At 39.6% G+C, this 13,437-nt stretch overlaps 1 protein-coding gene across 2 annotated transcripts in view; it reads left to right on the top strand.

The window, feature by feature from the left end:
• EML6 (EMAP like 6) overlaps positions 1–13,437 on the top strand; it is a 195,213-nt gene that overhangs the window by 72,391 nt on the left and 109,385 nt on the right. For both annotated transcript variants that reach the window (XM_054728320.1, XM_008162130.3), the window contains exons 3-6: positions 858–956; positions 3,620–3,688; positions 7,903–8,088; positions 9,587–9,722. In XM_054728320.1, coding sequence (XP_054584295.1) covers positions 858–956; positions 3,620–3,688; positions 7,903–8,088; positions 9,587–9,722 — 490 coding nt within the window. The remainder of the gene's footprint in view (positions 1–857; positions 957–3,619; positions 3,689–7,902; positions 8,089–9,586; positions 9,723–13,437) is intronic.

A 13,437-nucleotide genomic window follows, 5' to 3' on the forward strand; every position in this document is an offset into this window, starting at 1 on the left:
CACTGATCCACACAAAAGTAAACTGAAAAAATGTTTTACATCTTACAGGTGAGAAAACTGAGATATAAGGAGGTTAATGAATTTTTCAGGGTGTTATATCTGGCTACTCACAAAACTAAAATAGAAGCCAAACCTACTTACTTCCAGTCCAAACCTCATCTATTGCACAGTGCTGTTTCCTTAGAAGTGGTATCCTGCTAGGACCTCTGATTTTGGTGTTTCTAAAATGTGTTTGGACACTTTCGATGTTGTGTATACTCATGTTAAATTTCCCTTTCCCTTTGAGGACAAATTCTGCTGTGAATCCAAAGAATTTGGACTGGGAGATGGAGTGCCAGTTTACTTTTACTAAAATTATGTCTCCTTCTTTAGTCACTTGAGATGTTTGTGAAATCATGGAAATTAAAAAGAATGAAAATGATGTTTATTTCTGAGACTTCTCCTCTGTGTGTTTGTCAGACCCTTTAATTGGAGCAGTTTGTTGAGGCTTTCATACTATAAATCCCGAACTCTCTTAAATCTCACATTAAGATCTTAAATTTAGAAATTAAATTCAAATCCTGCCTTCAAGTTCTGTTCCTGTGATTTCCACCAATTAATCAGAGATTCATGAGATTTTTGCAGATATGTCTCCTATGTTTAAGGACAGATAAGTTGCAACTGAAAGGTTTTTGAAATGTCAGTATATGCTATGGAAGTCAGTATATGCTTTGGACTTAAGATGGATCTTGAAAAATGATTTTTGTTTCATAAGGAGCTCAAAGCTTGGCCCAAAGTAGATAATCAGTGGCCATTTGTTGAAAGAAGGACATGGGTAATGGGGAATCTTGCCATTAAATTATTGTTTTTAATCTTAGCGTTTGGCCTCTGTGGGCTTGGATGCCAAAAACACAGTCTGCATTTGGGACTGGAGGAAGGGGAAACTGCTGGCCTCGGCCACCGGCCACTCCGACCGGGTAAGGAGACCTTGTTGGATCAAGCCACATAGATTGTGTAAATGGGGGGAAGCGGGAGGATTGTGATCGAGCCTCTCAGAGTTGGTAATACTTCTTAAAGTAAGTATTCCACATGTATATTTTCCTTACATATTCAACTTAAAAAACTTACTGTTTTTAAAAATTAATTTAGGATTGATATCTATGTTGGCATTTCTTTTGGCGATCAGATGCTTTATTGAAGTTACTGCTTTTTATAGCTTCCTCATAAAATCAAAATGGAATTGAATTTTAAAATGATATGCAAATGTATTTATTTAGAAATGGAAAGAGTTGTTAGAAATTAGTATTCACAAAATACGTTTACAAGCGTATACATTTGAATTTCAAATGAATGCAGTGACAACTTTGTGGTTCTTTGCTATATTTGAGAACCTTGAATGTAAATTGTGGCCTGCTTGTCATTCATATTGAAGTCGGTGTGATCAGAAATGAAACTTCCTTGTAGTCATGGCTGGCAAGATAGGACATGAAGCAGGCATATATGTATTAACTGGTAAGAAATCGATTTCTCCACTGACTTGCATAATTAAAATAATTTGGCTACTTTACTGTCTTGATTTTCTAATGAAAAAATAATGAATTTGCGTGATTGTCTTACACTGATTTCTAGTTTTGTATTTCTGCCCAATATGTGCCTATGAAGAATGAGGCCTTAATTAAATATTAAATTCATTGTCTCTTGCTTTGTGTGAACTCTAAAAGTTTTTTTTATATATATATAACTATACTATTATAGTCACATATGGAGAATTATGACAGTAAGGGAATCCAATAATTGTTGCTACAATTATTTGGGCAAATTGTACTCAAGGATAAAGTTCTCAGAAAGCCCAGGAGTGACCATCAATGGAACTTGAGTGTTGGAAGAGGCCTGGCATCCCTCTGGCCCAGTGGTTCCAGGCCCTGACCACACATAAAAACTACTCTAAGGTGATGTTTCAGCAGAGTGCTGCTTGGGCTCTACCCCGAGGTGTTGGTATTAACTTATTGGTGGTTAATTGGTATTAACTTAGTACTTAATGAACAGGTTGAAAATATTTGCAACGCTTACATTTTGGGTGTTACTTACTGCTTTTGTTTATATTGTGATCCCATTGTATCTCATAAAGTAAATTGAATTGGATCAATACATGAATTTCCTATTGCTTTGTTACCGTATCGTACACTTTCCAGTTAGGTAAGTGCAATGCTGTTCCAGTGAGAACTCTGTAATTTTAGCCTAGGATGCTTTAATGAAATACTGTGTTTTTTTAGAACATTGTTCTCCCAGACGCTGTAATTTGTATCACACCTAGTTTTGTTCTTTATTACTGATGTTAATGTGAATGATGATTGGCTGCTTATGGGCAAATGATTATCTTCAAGATTATTTTAGTGACCAAATACTTAATCCCTACTACTAATTTGTATAATGAGTGCTTTTGTAGCCTGCAAAATGATCATACTTAACCTTATCTTAATAGACCTCATAACAAAACTGAGATGGTGTCATCCATTTAATGGAACATGAGGTTAGAGATGCTAAGAGTTGCCTGAGCTTGCTTGGACCTCATTGGTACTTGGACCAAGTGTTCTTTCTTCAGTGCTTTCTGTGGTCCACAGTTGCTCCTCTCTACCTAACCGAAGGTTATGGTCCTCCTCTTTTCTCTGATGATTGGTCCATATTGCTCCTTTCGATGTGATGAGAAGTTAGCAGCCTAAGTGCTTACTCTGGCCCTGGCAATGGGTTCTTTTTATTAGAGTTTCACAGAATGTGGTCCATGGGCCACCTTCCTCAGAATCTTCTGGGGTCTGTTTTAAAATGTCTGGGCCCAATTTCAGACCCACTAAATCAGATTCTCTCTGGTGCGTCAGGGGAATATGCACTTTAAACAATTGCCACTGGTAATTTGACGCTAAAAGATGACAGTCTTCTCTTTCCTGACCCCCAAATAGAAGTAGAACTACCTGCAAGCAGCTTAGTAGCTGTTCTCAAGGTATGATAAATAATACTGGCAAATACATCTTCAGCTCCTTGGAAAACTGAAAACATAATATTACTTTGGACCAGATTATAATGATGGTCTGAAGAACTATTTTCGGTGGGCTAAGTTAGTGGCAGGAAAAGGCCTCTGCCTTATGTGCAGGGATATTAACTTCTGTGATCACTAGAAACTGTTGGCTTCATTGACTGTAGTTGACCATGAAACATTTTCCTTCTTAAAATGAAGCATTTTGTAATTCTTTTTATTTTTTATTGAGTAAAACTATCTGAAAAGTGTTTTATTGGCACGGAGAGCTAGAGAAAATCTGATCAAAAAATTATTCTATGTCATCACTTGCAATTACCCTGCATGGACAGACTTAAAAATATAACGCCAGTTTGTTCTCAATGATTGTGGTTAACTATTACCTCTCTATTCAGGCCTGAGGTAAGTAGACATGAAGTGATAAGACATGTGTCAGCAATTCCTGACTCATCCCCGAGCCAGATTCTCCAGTTCTCAGGCTGTGCAGGTTAACACTGTGTCCTAAGTGTCAGGGTAGAGTATTGGCAATCAGACTGGTATCTGAAAGAAGGCCAAAAAAAAAAAAAAAAAAATCAATGACCAACATAGCAACTTTTAATATTTTTTAAACAGATTTTTGATATTTCCTGGGATCCATATCAGCCAAACAGAGTGGTTAGCTGTGGAGTAAAACATATCAAGGTAAAGTAGTTCTCTTTTTCAAATTTTTGGTACCTTGTATGAAAAGAAATTTTAGGTGTTTATGTATAATTTGGTGTTGAGAAACTGCTCGACTTTGCCTTGCTTTCCTTAAATTTAAAGCCTCCTTACCTGCTTCTCTGATCTTGAAGGAAGCTAACATCAGTTCCTACCAACACCTTAGGGCTTCATAAACATCTTGTAACCCTGGTGCAAAGACCTGATTGTAACCTGAGAATATGTTTGCTGTAATACAGGCACTTTTTGCTTCAGCAGCAGTTGGAGGATCCTTCCTTATGTTTTACACAGCCCACCTGGAAGTATAGAAAACTCACTAAATTTTATTAAAAAATTGAGTTTGTATTATGTGAAGGAATAAAAACTGACTCTATTTTCAATTTGTTTGAAGTTGAACAACTAAAACATTAGAACATTCTGTAAGAGAGGCACAACTGAAATTCTGTAGGGATAAAGGAGAGATCCCAAGTGGTTAGAGGAATGGTGTTTCGGCTGAGGCTTGGTGGGTAGGTGAGTTTGCTAGGGAGGGCTTGGAAGGCAGAAGAATCCAGTTGAGGGGTTGCAATTCAGCCCAGAGTTAATAGGAGGCATTGGTCATCCATGGACTCATGGGACTGGGAGCAGAAAGGTCCTTGGCCCATAACATGTTCAAAGATTATTAATGTTTTCATCACCAAAGAACCTACTTTTTAAATTTTTCTTTCCATGGGAACCAATATTTGGAAAGATTCTGGCCATAAAATACATTGTAGCTGTTAAATATTAATTACCTTACCAATTTTTCAAAATATATTTTTATTGATTTCAGAGAGGAAGGGTAAGGGAGAGAGAGAGATAGAAATATCAATGATGAGAGATAATCATTGACCGGCTGCCTCCTGCACGCCCCACACTGGGGATCAAGCCCGCAACCCAGGCATGTGCCCTTGACTGGAATCGAACCTGGGACCTTTCAGTCCGCAGGCAGATGCTCTATCCAGTAAGCCAAGCCAGCTAGGGCACCTTAACAATTTTTATTCATCCAAGATATGTATCTGCCAACATGAGTTTCTGATCAGTCTAAAATATGGCAAAGGTATCCAGTTCTTTGAGCTACACGTAAAGAAATGCGTGAGCTCACGATGAGCCTGATTTCCGTGAGGCTGTGTCTGGAAGCCTGGGACCCTGACCCGGGAGCCATCATCCAGCCTGCGTATTCTATAGTGAGGAAGCCAAGAGCCAGGAGGTTATATTGAATATTGGTTTTATCTCCCTTTACTTGACTCTGGGAAAGCTGTTTAATCTCCCCGAGGCTGAGTTTCTTCCTCTAGGAAAAAAAAGGGGTGGGGAGATCACTAGCTCCTGAATTTATTGAGTTACATTAAATAGTGTATGGAACCAGTAGGGGCACAATAATGTTAACTTCTTCTCCCATTTCCTAGGACCACAAAAATGCTGGCACAGGTAAGATTTAAACTCGGTCTCTGGCTCCCTGTGTAGAGCTCTTTCCACTTAGGAATTATTTCCTTAATGATCATCCATGGCTTAACTACCTCCCCTCCCCCCAGATTATTAAAAAGAATAGATTAACTGCTTAATTGGTAGACTTCTCTAGCTTCTTCCTATTTTTTCCCTCATACTTGGTTTAACTTTCAATCAGTTAAATCTAGAAGCAGAGAAAGGTAAAACCTGGAACTTCACTTGAAAATACTGCGAGCCGCTTATCCTGTGAAATTTGTTGTGTCTTAGCAGTTTTAGGCATTTTTTTCCTAAGCAAAAGCAAGCATTTTTACCTCAAATGGAAGAATCGGCAAATGCCCACTCAGCCATTCTGCATTAATTTGTTTTAGAAAGAAATCCACATCAAATTTCCACAGGCTTCAACAAATTATTTTCACCATCTGTATCTTCTCCATCCAATTCTAGGATCCCCCCCACCCTTTCCCCCAAAAGCTGCCTAACAGCAAATGAATGGTTCCAGTCACACGGTGAATGCAAAATCTTTGATTCACCCCAAGAAAATATTCTTACGTGACATTTTTGCAGCCAGGGTGAAACCCTTTCTGGTTTTGCAGACAGGCAAGCTACAGGGATCTGAAACGAACGCCTGGAAAACAGTGGCAGTTGAGCCTTGTCTGCTTGGTTGGTTTCACAGCAAATGAGCTCACCAGCCTTGTGGACACTGTTGATCCTTCTCCAGTCTCTAGTCAGAGACAGAAGGGACCTTGGAGATTACCTGGGCCAGATGAACTCCAAGCGAGCTGCCAGTTCCAACAAAATTTGCATTTCAATCTGTGACTGGAGATTGGAGAAGATAGACAATAACACTCTATCTGATTGATGTGGGCTTCATGATGTGTTGCTACCCTAACCTGTCACTGTTTTCCAAACAGGAAGTGCTTCTCAAGAAGAGATCATGGGTCAAAGATTTGCCATTTTCCAGAGAAAATCTCCTACCTATCTTGGCATTACATTTATAGGTGCCTTTTTAGAGAGTCCTTTGATTATTCACAATGTTTTACATTATATCATCTGATCAGGTGATTTTATCAGAAACCCTTTGTGTCTGAGGATAATGGTCTCTCTTTACTTTTTGTGGTTGTCCATCTAGAAATATTTCAGTAACTCAGGGCAGAGGTGCACACCCCATGTTAAAGCAATAATAATTATGAAATAATTACTCTCCTTTTCATCTTCACGCCTGGGAGACAGGGTGAGAAAGAAAAGTATCTTAAGGGTCACCACAAACAGCAAGTTCTTTGGCATGTAGTATGTAGTTATATCTCATAGTTTGTTCATGTTCAAAGTTAATACTGAAATATTAAATGTATTACCAAAGCTTATACCTATCTTTTTATTCTTTCCATGTATACTTTTATGCCTTTTCATAAAAACAATCTCCAGAGAAATGAATCACCAGAGTTGACACTTCCCTCTTTAGTGAGAAGAACCCTGTATTGTCTCAAAAGTTTGCACATCTGTCTCTCCTCCTCCCCGAGGGCCACCTCAGACACCCAACTACTCGGAGAGGACCACCGTTGCTTCCTCTCGTGCAGGCACCAAAAATTAGGGTTGTCACTGACTTTTCCTCTTGTGAGCCCTAGTGCAGTTTCTTCCTCACCAGCGATGCAAATCCTACCCTGGCTCGTCCCAGTTAATTCAACATGCTTCTCTCTCCTTAAATTTTTCTTGCCACCTGTATGCAGTCCGAATATGCTGCCTTGAAATGATCGCTTGTTTTATATGTATCTTCATTAGATTGAACGTTCTCAAGGCAAAGATCAGGATTTCAATATTATGTCCTATATAACCCCCCCTTGAGCCATGACCTTCGTCAAACCACTTAATACTCTGTTCCTCACTCCCAAATGGGGATAGTAGTATCTGTCTTAGCCTCTTTTCAAGGGTGCTAAGAAGATTAAATGCTAGACCTTTGTAAAGAGCCATTATAGACTATATATAGGGCACTAGAGTTAGGCCATTTCATATATTTTTTTTCAAAACTATGTTAAATCAAAATATTTAATATCTACATAACCACAGAGTCTCCCTGCTACCTTCTATAAAGTAGCTCAAGCTTCATGCTTATGGTTTTCCACATGATAAATTATACCACTAAACTGAAAAGCCTAGGCATTTATTTGGCTCTATGGAAATATAGCTTATATTTTAACAACATATTTCTAAGTAACATTTTTACAGTGACGATTTATAACATTTTTAGTTAGAAAGAAATTGTTTCCAAATATATTTATATACACCAAAAAATGGCTAGAAGATATATCAGTGTGTTAGCAGGAGGTTGTGGGTAATTTCAGTTTTCCTCTCTATCTTTTCTGTTTTTCTAAACTTCCCGACAATGAATCTATCCTAGTTCTATAATTTGACAAGAAATCAAACAAAAGTGTGATGATTCATCATCCACTTTATCCCAACTCTTGGAACATTGACATTTTATATTAAATTACTAATCAATAACTAGTTATGTTTTGGAATTTTGGAGCTTTGAACATTTTAAAGTATAAGTTTTCTTTATGCTGGTAGCTGGCTAAAGCATTTTGCAGTTCTCTGCTGTCACAGCAAAATAAGTTAAATTGTGTGTACCTAGTTCACCTACAGCAAATTATGTAACATATATCAAAACATAGCAAACAAACACTAATAATGAAATGCCTTGGAACACTCTATTTTTTTTTTTAATTTTATCACTTACTTTCTAGTTTTGGACACTATGTGGAAATGCCCTGACTGCAAAAAGAGGGATATTTGGCAAAACGGGGGATCTTCAGACCATCCTTTGCCTTGCGTGTGCCAAAGAAGACATCACCTACTCTGGTGCTTTAAATGGGGACATCTATGTCTGGAAAGGGCTCAATTTAGTCCGCACCGTCCAAGGCGCACATAGTGTAAGTGTTCCCATGTGGAAATTTGGTATTTTTCTCCCCTTAAGGATCAACCAACTCTGCTGAGCACTCCCTAAACATGCCTGAAATATTTCCCCAAATGTTTTGTTCACCTAAAAGAAATGTTTCAAAAGCATCATACTTTAATTGGCCTTCACCTCAATTATCGATTGGCTGGTTAGTGTTGTTATTCATCAGCAGTAGCTCGACAGAAGACTAGAACAATTTCATCATCAGTTTCATTGTATCGACCGGCACTGTCAAATTTTATTGTGCCTACAAATGTCCTGGAGATCTTGTTGAGATGCAGATTCTGACTCAGTGGATCTGAGATGTCACTGTGGCCCATATGTTGATTAGCAAGGATGGAGACAACTATTTTTACATTGATTAGTAAGGTAGATTTCCCTCACTTCTAGGTCCACATCACAAGTCTCAAAATGCAAACAGAAACCATTGACAAACTCTTTTGATGGTCTGCTGTGTAAGAACCGGGCAACCTTTACTTCTGACCACTCTGCTTAATTTTGACATATATTAAAATGATTACGTTGCTGTGTCTACAGATGATAAAACAGAGATGATGTGAATGGTAAAGACTATTTGTAGTAAGTGGAGCTGTGGTAAAATGTTACTGGAAATTTGATAGTCATTTGCTTGTCTCCAAATTGATCCCCTATTATAATAGGAAGAAAAATTTAAGCAACTCTTAGCAAAAGAGCTGTGAAATTTTAGATCTTTCATTGTCTTGTATGTTCAAGACCAATTTTCTTAGCTTTGATTATTATGTTTTAAACTGCTTTTAAAACAATTCAGAGGTCAGTATTTGTCCTCATTCATAGCTACCTTAGGAACCTAATTTCTCTTTCTAGATCTTAGGTCAACATTATTCACTTGTAGCACTTTAAGCAGACCAAATAAAATATTTTCCTGTAGACAAGCATCTTTAAACTATGAAACTATTTCAGATGTGAAAAGGCATCTTCAATGATGCTTAAGCCAACGCCACGGTAATTTATGTTCATTGAGACGAGCTTGTACCTGTAGAAGTGTTTATGGTCCCAGCCAGGATATTTTTTACTTGATTATTTGGATAGCGATTTATATTAAATCCCTCCCTTGTTGTCTTACTTTTCTTTGTAGTGATCCATTGTCACATCTTTTTTTTTTTTTTATAACGATCTCTTTTCATGTAAAGGAATTTATGATTTCCATATCCGATTTGACCAAGGAATTCTGAATAATTTTCTTACAACCTGCAATCAGTTTAGTAATGGCAAAGGAGCTCTTCAACTAGTTTTCTCTGGTGGTTATTAGGATTAATTTTTAATCTAGCTAAAAATTAAGGATATTATAAATGGCTGCTTGTTGTATTGTCAGGATTTCAATAGAGAACAAGGGATTTGTTTTTATTTTTGTCTTGATTTTTTAATCATCAAGACCCAACTGCAGTGACATTCAGAATGATGGCAGCATTGAGTGTTATCTGCCTTATTTTCAGGCTGGAATCTTTAGCATGTATCCTTGCGATGAAGGCTTTGCCACCGGTGGACGTGACGGGTGTATACGGTTATGGGATACTGAATTCAAACCAATAACCAAAATTGATCTCAGGGAGACAGAACAAGGATATAAAGGTAATAATATGTATTTATACTTACCTATAACTCTATGAGTGTTAAATTCAAGGTGAAGTTCTATATTGGTTTTTCTGTACCCATCTTATTCCACAAAGGGATCTAAGTCACATCTCACACCTAACTTAATAATAGTGCATGCCAAGTCTGGTCATTTTTAACACAAATTTATGATCTGGGTAAAATAATGAAGCTTAAATGACTTATAGTGGTGGCAAGGGAAGCCAAAAATAATTCTTAAAGCAAGTCAACTAAAATAAATTACATCTATGGTGATAAAAGACTTTGAATTAATGGCTATAAATGATTATGTCTAAAAGAATACAGTAATTATTCACACAGTATAAAGTGTCTTATTCATTTATCCATTCAATATGCACTTATTAAGCATCTACTAAGTGTCAGATACGTGCCTACAAACTGAATAGGTTCTTCTAAAAAGCATGCTTCAGGCATTTTATTGGAGTCTTGTGTATTTATTTTAATTTCCAATACATACTTGTTGAATTGTTACTGTGTAGAATGACTATAAACTCTATATCTGGAGATACTCTGCGTTAGGCCAACCAGCATTCCCTCAGTGTTGAGCAAGAGTTAGGAGGCTGAAGTCTCCAAGGTACAAGACTTCTCAGCATCTCTGCTGCCCACCCGCTGGTCTGAACCACCATCTTTCACATAGATCACGGCAGTTGCTTTATCACTTGTGTTCCTGCTTCAGCCACTATTCTCAGAATAGCAGCCAGAGGGATTGTTTGAAATTTACGAACTAGATCACATTATTCCTTTCCTCAAACGACTGCGCTGGTTTCCACTTTCCTCAGAAAAAGAGCCAGAGTTTTTAGGCTGGACTAGCAGCCCCTTCTTCTTTGTGTCAGCCTGCCGTGTTCAAGCTTGACCCTCAAGAACCAGCAATAGGGAGGTGAGCGATCTCCAACTCTCTCTGTGCCTGAGAAACCCTGGCACAGAACATTCAAAAAAATGATTCTCCAATCTGAGAACCGCCTTGTTTCCAGCGGAGACAAAGCAAGCACATCCGATTCTTCTTCTGGCCCGTTGAGTGGCTTCATGCCTCACTGCTGCTCCCATCGCCTCTATCACCTGCCTCCCTGTCTGTCCACCGTTGTCCTTTGGGCCATGCCTCCTGCCTCACTGTGTGCTGAGAAAGTGGAGGCGCATCAGAGGAGCATGCATAGGTGCTGGAGAGGGCGAGGAGTGCCTGGAGGGGTCGCGTGTGGTGGTGTTTGTTCATGCTCTGTGGTGTGGAATGTGGTGTGAGAACATTCGAAGAGGCTGACCGTCTGGTTTGTTCTGGTAGTAATTCCCCTTCCCAGCTGGCCTCACATAAAAACCTGTCTGGGTGGTCCTTCCCCGGGGTGGGACATAGCACGTCTAGTGGTGTGTCTCTATCTTCTGAGGTCCCCTTAGGCTGTGTGGAGTTCCTGTGACTATAGGATTTGGAATCCTATAGACGCTGAAATAGACCAGATTTTGTAGGGAGTAGCTTTCACTGCAGGTTCTGCTAGAAATTCTCAGGCAGAGACCCTTGCAAACAGGAGCAGCAGGCCATGGGCACTTGGTGCTGCAGGCGACCTGCAGTCCAGTTTAGGACCAGCCCCTGCCCAGCCCTTGGAGAGCCCTGCGACTCTCCTGCAGCAGCTCCCGTACTGGATGGCGACCACTGTGCTCGGCACTCTGCGTACAGGATGCAATGTAATCCTTCAGGCAGGGCTGGCTGCCCGGGCAGGAGATCTGGTTTTGTGCTGTTGCCGCCTTGAAATTCTTAATCCTTTTTTTTTAACAAAGGGGTCTGACATTTTCATTTTATATTGGGCCCCACAAATCATAAGGCCAGACCTGTCCCCCAGTCATCGGTACCCAGGAATCTCTGGGAAGCCTTGTTTCCTTCAGGTTCCCAAACTCTGCCTTTAGCATTACTCTTCAGCACCAGAACCGCAAGCAGGGCCAGGAGCCCCTGGTCCGCCTCCTTAGTGGCTTCAGCTCCCTTTAATGAGGGGTGGCAGAGGGAAGGGGGTTCAGAGGTCCCTGCTGTTTTTTCCTCACCCTCTCCCACCTGCCCTCTTTTTGTCTGAGTGAAATCTCTCTTCCTCTCACTCTTTTTTTACTTCTTACCTCTTTGCTGAGGGGCTCCTCGGCACTACATCTTTAATAAGGTTAGGTTTACAGAAAAAAGCCATCACCTTGTCCTGTTTAATCTTCGGTACTATGTCCTGGGTGCACATCCACAGAGAAAGGAAATAACTTTGTGGGGAAGTGAGTTCATTCCAGACTTGCACCGCTTGAATTCTCCTTTTATCTGTATCACTTGCTCATTCTGGGACTTTGGGCAAATAATTGGAACTTTCTGTGCTGTAATTTCCTTATTTGTGTGTGTTTGGTACCATCGAGTCAACTCCAGTTCTTGGTGACCCTATGAGTGAGTGATGTCCACGAAGTCCTGTCCTCATCAGTCCTGCTCAGCTCTGGTAGACCCATGCCTGTGGCTTCCTTTATGGAGTCAATCCATCTCATATTTTGTCTGTTGCCTTCTATTTTTCCCAGAATTATTGTCTTTGCCAAAGAACTCCATCTTCTCATAATGTGCCCAAAGTAGGACAGCTTCAGTTTTGTCATTTTTGCCTCCAGCAATATTTCAGGTTTAATTTGCTCTAGGACCCACTTGTAAATCTTTCTAGTGATCCAGGGTGTCCATAGCGCTGTCCTCCAACACCATATTTCAAATGAGTCAAACTTTTTTCCTTATCATCCGTTTTCACTGTCCAATCTAAGCATCTGTACATAGTAATTGGGAATATGAATGAGGGTATGAATGGTCTTAGCCTTAGTCTCTAATGACACATCTTTGCTCTTGGGGATCTTTCCTAGTTCTCCCAACGCTGCCCTTCTGAGTCTCGGCCTTCTCTTGATTTCAGGGCTGCAGTCTTGATTTGATGGCTGAATCAAGGAAAGCAAAATCTTGAACAATTTCAGTGTCTTCACTGTCTATGTTAAAGTTGTATATCTCTTCTGTAGTCATGATTTTTGTCATCTTGATGTTCAAATGCAGTCCTGCTTTGGCACTTTTTTCTTTCCATTTCATCAGAAGTTGTTTCAAATCATTGCTATTTTCTTTCAGTAAGATGGTGTCCTCTCCATATCTTAAGCTATTGATGATTCTTTCAGGAATTGTCACTCCTCCTTCCTGAATCCAGTCCAGTTTTTTTTTGAATGATATGCTCTGTGTACAGATTAAACATTAGGGATTTAAAATACACCCTGGTCTATCACTTTTGCCTAAAGGAAACCATTTTGTCTTCCCATATTCTATCTTGATGGTAGCTTCCTGTCCACGGCACAGGAAAATCAAATGCTGAGGCATCCATAGCAACCCAGAGCTTTTCATGATCTACACAGTCCGAGGCTTCATAGCCTATAAAACAGACTAACCTTCTTCTGAAATTCTTTAGAGAACTCTAGTGTCCAACAAATGTTCACAATTAGGTCTCGATGCCCTTCCTTTTCTGAATCCAGCTCGAACATGTCGCATTTCTGCATCCGTATGAGGTGTTGCCTTTGTTGCATCACCTTGAGCATCACTTGCTTGCGTGGGAAATCAGAGCGATGGCCCTCTGTTTATGGCACTCTTTGGCATCTCCGTCTTGAAGATTGGGGTGTATATTGAATGTTTCCAGTCTGTAGGCCATTGTTTTGTTTTCCA

This window comes from Eptesicus fuscus, chromosome 16 (assembly GCF_027574615.1).
Source record: "Eptesicus fuscus isolate TK198812 chromosome 16, DD_ASM_mEF_20220401, whole genome shotgun sequence".
Lineage (NCBI taxonomy): Eukaryota > Metazoa > Chordata > Mammalia > Chiroptera > Vespertilionidae > Eptesicus > Eptesicus fuscus.